We start from the raw sequence: 13,867 nt of genomic DNA, 5'->3' as shown, positions 1-13,867 counted from the left end.
TGTGATCTGTTTGGTTTAATTCATTATTCGAGAAAGACTGGAACATTGAAGAACCCTTTTAGTGTGCAGAACAAGGCCAAATGTAGACTAGTCCACCTACACAAAGTCATGTGGGTGTGAACTATACAATGAAAATTCCATAAGACAAAAATAAAAGAACATTGGTAATGCAGGTAATTATCCATGATATAAAGATTCATAAATGTCTTCCAGAATGCCTAGAAATATTCAGAAGATCTTCCAATATAATACAAAAATGAAAACATATGCGCAGATATAAATTACATCCCATAAAATGAAATATCTTACTGATAACCTGGAACATTTCCTAGTTTATTTCTTTATTTTCTTCAAAGAGATTTCCATATAAATCAACATAACCTTACTTATTGCATTGAAAAAATGCAGTTGTTTACATAATACAAAGTTTTTATTATAATTCAGATCCATTTAGACGCTTAAGGCTTTCTGACAATCAGTAGTCATATTCAAACTAATCTCACATAGAAAAATATGACTGGCTAAAATAATGTCACATCAAGTTGGCAATCATTTTCTACCTAAAGGTTTTTCTCCTTTTTGCAGAATTGATCATTGCTGAGGGATTGAAAGACAGGACGGGGTATACACTTTCACAGTTTCATCCCACGCACAGTCTGCAACCTGTAGGAGAAAAAAAAAAGAGGTAATTTAGGTATAATGTGGTAGCCAAGAGAATAACATCAGACTACAGAAAGGAAAAGAAACATTTTATCGCAGAACATTTACTATTTTACTGTGGTTCAAACAACATAGAAAAACAAAACTACTTCTTCCTTGGTGATTCATGTAGTCATACATGTACATGGCATTTTGATACAAACTGGTAGGCGTTTGCTAACAGCCTGAATGAATGAATTATGCCTGATGGGACATTGTATTCTGACAGATGCCAGTGGCGGTCAGAATTGGGGATCGACCGATTATCGGCAAAGCCGATATATCGAGGGCCGATATGATCTTTTCCCGATATATCGGAATTGGCCCCGAAGGTTACCGATATTGCCAATATTTCGGGAAAGTGCATATACCGGAGTGATGCCTGCAGCTAGAGGCATCACCCCGGGACCGGCATCCATAGCCGACAGTCGGCTGTCTTGTAATGACAACCAATGCGGCTGAGAAGCTGCTCGGCTGTCATTACAAGGAGCGGGAGGGGACATCCCCCCCCTCCCGCCGCCTTCCGTGGTTCCTCCAGGTCTCCCGTCCCACTGGGAGACCCGGGCAACCAGCCTGCACCGCCGCCGAAGACCTGATCAAAGCCGCATTTGGCTCTGATCGGGTCTCCATGCAAAAACCCGAAAGTGATGTCATGAGTGACATCACTTACGGGTACTGTCTGGCGCCGGATTAAAAAAAATGACAGCATTCAAAACAGCCAAAATTTACATTTTGAATGCTTTTCAGTGCAGAGGATGGGTTTGGGGTCTTTTAGACCTCCAGATCCCTCCACAAAAGTACCGGCAACGAAAAACCGATGTTGGTCGATCACTAGTCAGAATACATTTTCAGCTGTCAATTTTCTGCCTGGCTCCTTCAACTTTTTAATTGAAGATTGTTGGGGCGAACACAAAGTGAATTCACACAATGCATGGCCAGCTTAAGAGTAAGATATTGTGGCAAGGGCTTTATCGTATGTAAACCCAGAACAAAAATGTAATATATGGCAGTATACCAATCCTTGGATGTATTGGCTTTTTTCCCTTTATTTTTTTACCTAGTGATCCTGCCAATAAGCTAGTCATTTTCCAGGGTGCTCATTCACGTGCCCTCTCACTTTCCACAGCAGCCTGTAATATATCTTTTTTTGTTTTGACAGTTAGGGCTGATATACAGCATGCAATTCTGCTCCCAGATTTTGACTGACAGCTGGAACTGGTAATCAGAAGTGAATGGTGGGGTTACATTCTGTATACCATTTTTTTACATTAAACTGGAGATGCTGATGTTGCTTGCAGGATGAAAGATGACCAGGCTCCCTTCTGCCTGCAAGGAATTACAGCAGCATCTCAGTAGCATGGAGACACTTGGAGCCCTTGTCAAGTGTCCTATCTGCCAGTGGACAGACCCCTGGACACCTCCCTAACCCTAGAAGGTTAAGAATGATGGTAAGCCTGCCATTTTTAGCTTTTATTTTTAGGTTTCACTTGTTTAACCTCTTCACATCTGGAGATTTTTTTTTTAGCTAAAATCAGCATTTTTTGCTAGAAAATTACTTATAACCACCCAACAATTATGTACTGTGTTTTATGAAAGTAGGGGCCCTGTAGAATAAAATGGTGACAGTTGCAATTTTTTACATCAAACAATATTTATGCAACTGTTTATCACATCTATATTTTCAGAAACAAATTCACTAAAATGAATTCTTGTAAAAGATAGGGTTGAGCTGAGTAAATAGATACCAAACATGTTGTGTGCACGCACATAAAATAGCAAAAAAATGTTGGTACCAAAAAATATGCATAAGCAAAACTTTAAAAACATTTATAGGTTATCAATTTAGAGTTACCGGGGAATCATGGCCCTAGAATTATTGGGCTCACTGTGATGGTCGCAGTAAAACCTAACATGTGTGGTGCAATTCCTATTTACTTATATGTGCCTGTCATTTGTGTGTCAGCGCCCAAAACAATGGGTTGCTTTTCATAAATTTTTTTAATTTTAAAAATGTTAAGACATTTTTTTCATTTAAATTTACTGCTTTCACAAGCCCTTTCTGTGATAGCTTCAGCAGGTGACTGGTTCTCTTTATGGGTCTACTAAACCCTAATGTCTTTCCTGCATTGTACTTCAGCCAATTAAGCACAGGACTGTGCTTGATCACCCGTTTACCTGCATTTTCAAGCAAGATTCTAATAGTTCTGAATCTGGAACTGCAAAGTGTTTCCAGGTTAATTTATCACAGGGTAGATTGGGATGCAACAAATCTGCAGAGAACGCAACAGTATCATTAGCTCAAAACTCGTAGTCCATGCAATCACTACTTCATGATACTACTATTTTATAAATGAATACATCACTGCAAATGTACTTATACTACAGAAAATAAATAAAAGACAGGGGATTTCCTTTAGGCTGGAATCACACAACTTGTATTGTGTTTAGAGTGCATTAAAAAAACTGACAAGTATTTTTTTTTCTTAGTAGGATCCAAAATACCCATGTGTGGTGTGAATTTGCCCTTAAAGTGAAGCTGTGCTTTGCCCATTTACTTACAGACCCTGTGTATGGTCCAAGTCACTGTGGCAGGTGCTTACACAAAGCAAATGCATTTCCTTGTGACAGCACTGGAGTCTATTGATAAGCTCAGAAATCCATCACTGTATCGAAGAATGAAAGGGAGAAGGCAACATTCTCCACCATACCTAGAGATACCAGGGAGTTTATATCACACCAGCAGGCAAAGGGAGCAGTGGGGAAGTGAAAGGTAAGGTGAGCATGAGCAGCAGTGATCAGAAGATAGAGAAGGTTGAAGGGCTTAAAAATGAATAATGGTATATGCAAGTATACAGATGGCAGAGGAGCTTACATTCTATTTGTATATGGGGGAGGATACAAAAATTGAAGAGATTACTCAATATTAGGGGGTAAGGGAGGATACAAAAGATGATTTTACAATCTATTATGGTACAGGTGGGAGGACAGAGAAGGCAGAAGATCTTACAATCTAATAGGGAATAAGGTAGCATATTGAAGGTGAAAATCTTAGAAATCAATTTGGTTATGGGATAAGAGATGACAGAGTAGGCAAAGAGCTCACAATCTATTAGGGCATGAGGGAGAGTATAAAAGGCGGAAGAGCTTGCAATCTATTAAGGTAAAGGCAGGATATGGAAAGAGGAGGAGCTTTCTGTCTATTACAGTTGTAAATGAGTATTTGGTACTTTGAGTATTACTTATTATAGAACTTTAGAGCATAAAAGTATAATGCATAACTTTTAAAACCTTGTCTTAAAATGCCTAGGGCCCTGTTTGGTCTTAAATTGGCTCTGCTTGTTGCTTGCTGTTGCAGTAAAGAAGCCCATTCATTCCTAATGGGTCAACACACTGCAACAGATTTTTTAGTTAAGGAACACGTTATCACTTTAAGGTTAGAAAGAATGAATATGAATGAGTGAACTACAAGTCCTGTTTGTCACTGCAGAAGACGGCATGTAGTTGTCAATGAACTACGAGTGAGCTGATCAGCACCTTTTCACTGACTTGTCGTTTCTGCAGCTCAGTAACTGTCTGCCTGTACAAGCAGAGAGCTGTTCTAATTGTCTGCAGGAGCCTGACATTGCATCGATCCATTAATCGCTGGCACAATGCTTTGCAGGTTCTAGTACAAAAAATTAATTAATGCACTTTTTTTTACCTGCAAAATCATGTGCATTATTTTTATACTAAAAAACGAACTTATCCTTTAAAAAAAAAAAAAAACCCTTCAAATATATTGGCTTTCTTACTGCAATGAACAGCAACACATACAGTATACAGGAATGCACTACAAAGAGTCCAGCCTTAAAGTACACTTCTACTACAGAACTACCACACCTATATATTGCTTAAATCTTTCGCTGCCAACAACACAACTATTACATCAGCATGTACGAGACGTGTCCAGAAAATAATGATATTTAAAAAATTATTTTATTGCATAAATGTACATTGTCTACTTTAAAGTATGCACCTTGTGTGAGTACATACAGTGATTCCCTTTTCTTCTGCAATCATTCCGATAGTGAGCCATCGGTCACGGTTGAGAACAGACCTCGCTGCATCCACATTCTGTTCTGTTTTTAACTGACTTTGACTGGCTCACTATCCGGATGATTGCAGAGGAGACGGGAATTACCAAAGTCAATTGTTCACAAAATCGTGACTCAGGATTTGAACATGAGAAAGGACACAATTTTGGTAGCGTGGATAACGTCCAAAGAGCCACTATGCAGGCTCTGAACGCCATCCCAATTGAAGACTTCCAGGTATGTAATGAAGAATGGAGAAATTACTGGGAGCACTGTGTACACTCACAAGGTGCATTCTTTGAGTGCATTCTTTGAAGGAGAAAATGTTCAATCATAAAATTTTTCAATAAAAGAAGTTTTAAAATATAATTCTCATTACTTTCTGGACACATCTCCAAAACAAACTTCCAACTGTTCTTGCCAGTGTGGCATCTATTTACTTTTTTTTTTCTGGCTGCCAGCTGTGTGATAGAAGTGATCAAGAGACTGTAAAGAAACCTGATCCCTTCTACATAGGTTTTCTGCTCTCTCCTGTAATGTATAAAAGCAGAAGCGCTTTCAGGTTAAGAGCTGTCAAACCCCAACCTCTCTGGTCACAGTCTGTGCTCAATCAGCTTTAACACAGTGCAGAGGTGGCATAATTAATCTAATAAATCCCTAATGTCTCCTTTAAGAGAACCTGTTACTTGTACTATACTATCACATAGATGGCTGATCAGTCCCCTTGTGATAGCAGTAAAGTTAAAATGTATCTAAGGCCAAAATATACAATTATATATACATTTCTACACTGAGTTTCAATTACTTCTAGTCTACACCTATTAATCCGAATGCTCATTAAGTTTGTAAACCTACTTTTAATATCCCCACACACCTACTTCATTGAATGCAGTGAATATATACTGATGTGTCACATATTTCACATATCCTGCTTTGTGAACCAGAGAGATGCTGAGAGGATTAGTTTCAGAGGCACAGTCAATACTGGAAACATGCCACATGATCATTTCTTGCAGGCAAGGTACCATGGGATATGTAGTCTTTAGAGACAGAAAGTAAATTAAAGGAATAAGCAAAAGAGAAGTCAAAAAGCATGCAGGGAATATGGAGTGTTGTGCTAAGCGATGGCCAGCAGACAGGCAGCAATCACAAAATGAAGGGAGACTTTACTTCAAGTAAGCTTCTATCATTTGTATTGCTATTAAAATACTGAAAGTGCATCTGCATACAAAAAAACAAAAACAAAATTTTGTAACATTTTTAAAGGATCCCTACAAACACCATTTATCATTCAGCAAGGAGTTTGTGCCTAGCTCTGACTCCCAGGGGTAGATTGACCCACTGCAGAGAGGCTGCTGCTTCCCCATAAACAGCAGCAGTCCCTCTTTTCAGCATGGCCACAGGGGACAGGCTGCTTTATTATGTCTGTGACTGCTTTACCATCTGTTGGAGACAGGTTGTTTTACTATGTCTGCGGCTGCACAACAGCACGACTGTGATCATGTACTGTACCATTTTACTGCTTCTTTAATCTAATAATAGTGTTTTAAAGTATTCAATTGCACTTTTAAATTTTGTTAAGGTGGTGCTGTAGATCACAGGACTGACGAAAAAAATACCACCCTATAACCAATATTATATACGTTTTTTTGAAATTTCTATTTTGACTAAGGGGATTTTATTTGAATTTTCATATATATATAGCACTGACCCCCTAGGGAGCTGCTGAGAGTGGATTCACCTGGGTTACCCATAGCAACAGTGTGTAGAACTTATCACTCTAAGACTTGGCTCAGACAATGAACAGTCCAGGGGATGTTTTTTTTTTGTGTTTTATTTTAGAACTTGGATGAGAGAAGGGATGAGTGGAATACTCCGACTTAGTAACTATGCACAAATCCTGAGGACTTCTAACTGTAGTGTATGCGACAAGGCCGCTGCTTCACCCTACCACTGAAGTGAAGATATTGAAAGTGAACTCTGCTTTAGATTACTCTTCAGGGTCTCAACTTGGCACCCCCTTTCTCACTTGCTGTGTGTGCTAGCCCCCTTCCATTGATTCTCACCGGAGTGATCCCCTTCCTGGGCAGACCCCTGGCAAGCTCCCTGGTACTCACAGACACTGTTTTTCCTCAGGTTGCTCTGTCACTTGCTCCACAGTCAGTATCCTGGACATTCTGGCTCAGCACCACACTTTGGCTCACTAGGCCGACCGCCTGTGACCACTTTCCTCGCTGACAGGAGGAGAGACAGCTGTCACCCTCTTCCTGGCACCTGGCTTCCCGCCAAAAGACGCCCTGTCACATGTGCCCCCGGCTTTTATGCGCTATCCCAGGATGCACTGCTGTTGTGCCCTCCCAATGGGACAGTCACAAAAGCCTGTGTGTCACTGGTTGGGTTTCCTCCACTGTCCAACAGGCTCCCCTATTGGATAGAGTGGGGACACTCCCTCAGACCAAGTGAATCACACATGGATACATGTAACAGGCAAAACTACTGATCAGGCTCCCCTGATAAGCAGATGGAGCAACACAATGCTTTTACCTAGCACCTACCTAGGAGGGTGCTATATATACATATGCAGAAGCTCATTATAATTGTATATGTATACATCACAATGCACAGAAAATGTTCGCAACCCTGTTCAGAATGAGACCTTTTATTTACAGCCTTTCCTCTGTTTGAGTTTTACATGCCACTAGAATTACTCAAGCAGATAGCAAGTGACTTACTAATGAATCAATTCACTGATCTCCTTAGATTAACAAACTATCCGAATTGCTTTGTGGGTAATGAAGTGAAATTGACAACTGACTTCACCTCACGTACAGTACTTTTATTGATATATGTGCTTTATACCTCAGAGTACAGACTATTGACTAGATAAAGGCTATAATCTTATGTGTCACTGCGCTGGTCATCACCCAATTGGTATTTGTTGTTAATACAAAGGCTCTATTATTACCTACATACTAAGCACTAAGCAATCAATTGTAGATCCCAAAAATCAACAAAGTAATGTGTTAGAATCCTGAAAAAAAGCAGTGAAAAAACTGTTGTATTTAGTCACAAATTCTTGGATGTGTACTAAGCAGCACTTGGTACAAAAGTCAAAAGTTAATCTCACTTGAACTTTTTGGAACATATAATCTGTTTTGGTGAGAAAAAAGTCTCCCCATTTTTCAGGGCTTAAGCACTCTGTTAAATACATCTACACAGGATACCAAATTGAAAAAATAATCAATTTGTTGAACATTCATCCTCAAAGCATAATAGGTAGGATTTACACCCCCCCCCCCCCACCACCCAAAATACATCATATATACATGTGGGTGTTTAACAAGACCCCATACATTATTGTGCTGATTTAGAGGCAGGAGAGAGAAGGGAGGGGGTGAATGGATGGATAGTGAACTCACTCCAGGAAGGAAGGAGGCTTAAGCAGCCTGCATATCCCCCACATTCATTCTCCATGTTGTTTCCGGCAGCTGGTCTTCCCTGCCCACACTCCAATCTGATTGGAGGCTGGGGTCGCAGGCACACACAGGAGGACAGGGGTGGGAGGAGGAGGAGATCCAGCTTGCTCTCCCTCTCTCTCCTGTCCCGTCAGTTGGAGAGGAGGGGGGCGCGAGGCCATCGGGCTGTCACTGCTGGCTCTGATCAGTGTAAGAGAGAGTGTACCCGACACTCTCCGCTTACTACTGAAGCCAGCAACCCTGTCGTGAATGCACAGACAGGGATTTTGCCCCCCACAGTGGCGGATTGCCAGGACCTAGTCGCAAGTGCGACTGCTGCTACCCTGGTAGTCCCGCCACTGTAGAGCACAGTATACCCCGAGCAGTCATCAAAGAATGTGAAAAAAAAAAAATTATTTCCTGGAGTCTAATCTTTTATAGATCCACATAAGGTAGATCTATGTGAATTATTTCCAGAGGTTGTCAAGCCCTGCTGTTGCTCCTTTTTGGAAATGGTTTCTTGATCATTTTTCTCTTTATGCCACTGGTACACTTCATGATTTCACTGCATGGCTCAATAATATGCCACTGACATGCTGATTTTCAGCTAACTTCTTTATAATTTCAGGACTTCTGTGTCCAAGGTAACAGTGGCAAGTGTGAATACAGTTCCAATGTTTTCCTCTTTGACAGGGATAACCACTTCACTGCACTTCAGAAGATACAGTTCATTTGTGAGTTTTCCTTTATAGAATATGTGGCTTCCTTTTATGATAATACAGCTGTTACCTCTGAATATCAGTGTTAATTTCGTCGACTAAAACCGACAAACTTTTTCGTCGACTAAATTAACACAATTTTAGTCGACTAAAATACGACTAAAACTAAAACAATTCAGATGACTAAAATACGACTAAAACTAAAATGGCATTTTAGTCAAAAGACTATAACTAAAACTAAATCGAAATTTGCTGCCAAAATTAACACTTGCTGAAAGCTTAATACCACCATAAATAATAACATATTTGATTTTTCACACTAGGACCAGCAGTAGTATATAATGAGTTTGGAAATTGTAGAGAAATGCTTAAATAATGCATTACAAATTACAATTGAACTACACCCATTCGATTATAGATGACTAAAATGAGTTTTAGTCGACTAAAATGTAGGACGTTTTAGTCTACCAAAATCTACTGGTGTTTTAGTCGACTAAATACGACTAAAACTAAAACACTTGCAGAAGACTAAAATGGAACTAAAACTAAAATGCCATTTTAGTCCTAAGACTAAAACTAAATTGAAATTTGCTGCCAAAATTAACACTGCTGAATATAACTACATATACTTGGTTGGTAAAATTCTTCACTAACAGGTGGTTACTTTCAAGAGTTGAAACAAATTGGAATAGAGAGCAGTGAAGATAACCTTCTCCAGTTCATTCTGATACCACATACTGTATATTAGCTGCTAAATCGCTTTCTGTCTTGCTTTGATCAGGCCAAATAAAGTCATTTTTGCCATATAACCAAGAGTCAATGCACCAGGTGAAAAACAATGAGGAGCTCTCTGGAATGAAAGGCAAAACTCAGTATTTGAAATGTCTTCTATTTCTTCTTTAACACTTTTCTCTTTTGATGATTCATTCTAGATTTTCAAATTCTGCAGGTTGCATTTAAGAGTGACCGGATGTGGGGGTTTGAGTTTTGTGACCAACCTGGAATTGGGACTTTAAACAACTGTATAAATAAGTATATATTTCTAAAGGGATAGGTTTTAAGATACAGGTAAAATGTTTTTTTTTTTTTTAACACTGTAAAATTGATTTGTTTAAACAAAATGTTATTGTACCAAAAATGCATGTAAAGCCCTCATTCTGTCCCAGGATCCCAGGAGGGGATCCTAGACTGAACCCCTGCTGAGACAGATGAGAGAAAAAATGGAAGTCACATACATGACATCCATATCCGTTTCAATTTTTGTGATGGAGGAAAAAGCATTTTAAGGTCTTTAAACACACTTTTAAAACAATAGAAACTCATTTAACACATAAAAGATACTGAGAGACATAGCAAGAGCTATGGAAAACACAAAAATATTTCATTTTTAATGATTTATATAGTAAAATAACATTACAAAAAAAACCGCAATATCCTGGGACCGCAAAAACTGAACCGCGATGGAGCGGGGGTTTACTGTATTATTTTTTGTTAGGGTTGGAGTGGTAATACTACTACTAATAATATTGATAATAATAAATGAATACATAAATGTAAAATAAATACACAAATCAATAAAATCATAAATAAAAAAACACAATAAATTAATAGTATGTAATAATGATGATCATCGACTTAAATCTGTTTTTCCATAGAGATGCATTGATGTCCATTTTTCATCCGTCAACAGATGGATGAAAAATGGACAAACAGACAGCATGTGTGAAAGGGGCCTAAAATGTATCATGTTAATGCTTGTTTCTTTTACACGACACATAACAAATGGAACTTTTTCTCAGGTTTACAGTGCCTTGCGAAAGTATTCGGCCCCCTTGAACTTTGCGACCTTTTGCCACATTTCAGGCTTCAAACATAGATATAAAACTGTAATTTTTTGTGAAGAATCAACGAGTGGGACACAATCATGAAGTGGAATGAAATTTATTGGATATTTCAAACTTTTTTAACAAATAAACAACTGAAAAATTGGGCGTGCAAAATTATTCAGCCACCTTAAATTAATACTTTGTAGTGCCACCTTTTGCTGCAATTACAGCTGTAAGTCGCTTGGGGTATGTGTCTATCAGTTTTGCACATCGAGAGACTGAAATTTTTGCCCATTCCTCCTTGCAAAACAGCTTGAGCTCAGTGAGGTTGGATGGAGAGCATTTGTGAACAGCAGTTTTCAGTTCTTTCCACAGATTCTCGATTGTATTCAGGTCTGGACATTGACTTGGCCATTCTAACACCTGGATATGTTTATTTGTGAACCATTCCATTGTAGATTTTGCTTTAGGTTTTGGATCATTGTCTTGTCGGAAGACAAATCTCCGTCCCAGTCTCAGGTCTTTTGCAGATTCCATCAGGTTTTCTTCCAGAATGGTCCTGTATTTGGCTCCATCCATCTTCCCATCAATTTTAACCATCTTCCCTGTCCCTGCTGAAGAAAACCAGGCCCAAACCATGATGCTGCCACCACCATGTTTGACAGTGGGGATGATGGGTTTAGGGTGATGAGCGGTGTTGCTTTTACGCCAAACATAACGTTTTGCATTGTTGCCAAAAAGTTCGATTTTGGTTTCATCTGACCAGAGCACCTTCTTCCACATGTTTGGTATGTCTCCCAGGTGGCTTGTGGCAAACTTTAAGCGACACTTTTTATGGATATCTTAAGAAATGGCTTTCTTCTTGCCACTCTTCCATAAAGGCCAGATTTGTGCAGTATACGACTGATTGTTGTCCTATGGACAGAGTCTCCCACCTCAGCTGTAGATCTCTGCAGTTCATCCAGAGTGATCATGGGTCTCTTGGCTCCATCTCTGATCAGTCTTCTCCTTGTATGAGCTGAAAGTTTAGAGGGACGGCCAGGTCTTCGTAGATTTGCAGTGGTCTGATACTCCTTCCATTTCAATATTATCGTTTGCACAGTGCTCCTTGGGATGTTTAAAGCTTGGGAAATCTTTTTGTATCCAAATCCGGCTTTAAACTTCTCCACAACAGTATCTCGGACCTGCCTGGTGTGTTCCTTGTTCTTCATGATGCTCTCTGCGCTTTAAACAGACCTCTGAGACAAGCACAGTGCAGGTGCATTTATACGGAGACTTGATTACACACAGGTGGATTCTATTTATCATCATTAGTCATTTAGGTCAACATTGGATCATTCAGAGATCCTCACTGAACTTCTGGAGAGAGTTTGCTGCACTGAAAGTAAAGGGGCTGAATAATTTTGCACGCCCAATTTTTCAGTTTTTTATTTGTTAATATAAATATCCAACAAATTTCGTTCCACTTCATGATTGTGTCCCACTTGTTGATTCTTCACAAAAAATTACAGTTTTATATCTTTATGTTTGAAGCCTGAAATGTGGCAAAAGGTCGCAAAGTTCAAGGGGGGCCCATTACTTTCGCAAGGCACTGTATGTCCTTTTTTTTACATTTTATGGAGGGGGGGAAGTGATTGTGCTTCAGTCAGCAAAACTGTATTTAATTAAGTCAAAAGGTTAATATGTAAACACACTGAGATAACATACTTGTATGAACTTAACACTCAGCAGCTAATTTGGAAACATTTAGCTCACCTGTTTAATGTTCTGTAGATTGCAGTACAGAATTTGGCAAAGCTAGGTTTTGCATAGCGTGAACAACTACTCCATACGCATATTGGAATAGCTGTGGGATGTAGTCTGAGTAATGAAAAGTGTTCTTATAGGGAAAAGAATGATGCAGCTGAACCTCAAGAGGGGGGGGATTCCTTTTTATAACTCATTCCCAGTTAAACTGTGCACGTTGTGTCTTTGCTGGATATGATTTAATTATATAACAGCTTAAGTACTGGAGTGCCATCCAGCAGCTCTGGACATTATGCAGCTTTATTATAAACCAAACCCTTAGCCCAATTTGCATTTTAATTCATCCTGCTTAATACCACTTTCTAAACAGGTACAGGATCAATTATTTAATAGCTTATCATCCTTAAACGTTTCAGAGACACTTTCTGGTAAGCTGAAAAACCTAAATCTCTGACTCGAACAGACCATCGGGGGTCATTTCCACTACAAATATTCTCATGCCTCTAAATAGTTATTGTGTTTTACTATAAAATGACATGGGATACTGTGGTTGAGAGAACCACATTCAATAAGTCTCGAGTGTTCCTCTAATTTTTTTTCTGAAAGGTCTTTTTGTTCCGCCTATGTATACAAACCCACATGAAACAGAAGGCCATAAATTACATGGTCAGTGGCAGTGCCATCTTAAGAGCATTAAAGGGCCCCGGGCAATGCAGTGCACTGGGGCCCTGCCTATACAATCACTCACGAGAATAAAAATGAAAATTATCGATACAGTGATATTTATTGGTACAGCAGTGCAAGGCTAATGACAGCTTCCAAGTTCAGTAGCTGAGTCTGGTGAACCCACACACGGACGGGAGTCAGACTCGACTGTCCTGTGTGTGCCTGTTCTTGTGGAGGCAGACAGGCACTCTTGCAGTTGTGGGCTCTCCCTCCATGGCCCCAGTGGCCTGACAGCAGCGCAGGGCCGACAAGCGCTTGCCACCTGCTAAGTTCAGCGGCAGGATGCACACGGGAATCAGGACTAATGCTTGGCCAGGCAACTGCCCAGCGTGCCCATTCGATAAGATGGCCCTGGTCAGTGGAGCAGGGGTATTGATTGAATATGTTTGCCCTGCACTATCCGTAAAAGTAATCTAATCATGCTTTTTGAATTGACAAGTAAGGCACTTTGATTTCTATTACCTGATTACCTGAAAATGCCCCCTATATTGACAAACAGAAAATTGTCCTTACTGTGCAAGGAATGTCCAACTGGTTTACTCTGAGCTAATATATTCTTTATGTTTTAGACTTTTCTGAAGATCATTTTGGGTTGTTTCCATAATACAGGTCCACATTTGGGA

At 39.6% G+C, this 13,867-nt stretch overlaps 1 protein-coding gene across 1 annotated transcript in view; it reads right to left on the bottom strand.

Annotated features, from left to right (window-relative positions):
- Window positions 1-315: 315 nt before the first annotated feature.
- The window catches only part of PEX7 (peroxisomal biogenesis factor 7), a 387,996-nt gene continuing 374,444 nt past the window's right edge, over window positions 316-13,867 (bottom strand). The window contains exon 10 of the mRNA XM_082250007.1: window positions 316-663. Coding sequence (XP_082106133.1) covers window positions 592-663 — 72 coding nt within the window. The 3' untranslated portion in view covers window positions 316-591. The remainder of the gene's footprint in view (window positions 664-13,867) is intronic.

This window comes from Pelophylax lessonae, assembly GCF_965119305.1.
Source record: "Pelophylax lessonae genome assembly, chromosome: 3".
In the NCBI taxonomy this organism is placed as follows: Eukaryota; Metazoa; Chordata; class Amphibia; order Anura; family Ranidae; genus Pelophylax; species Pelophylax lessonae.
Note: the sequence above shows the minus strand (reverse complement) of the source record. Positions and strands in the feature narration are given on the sequence as shown.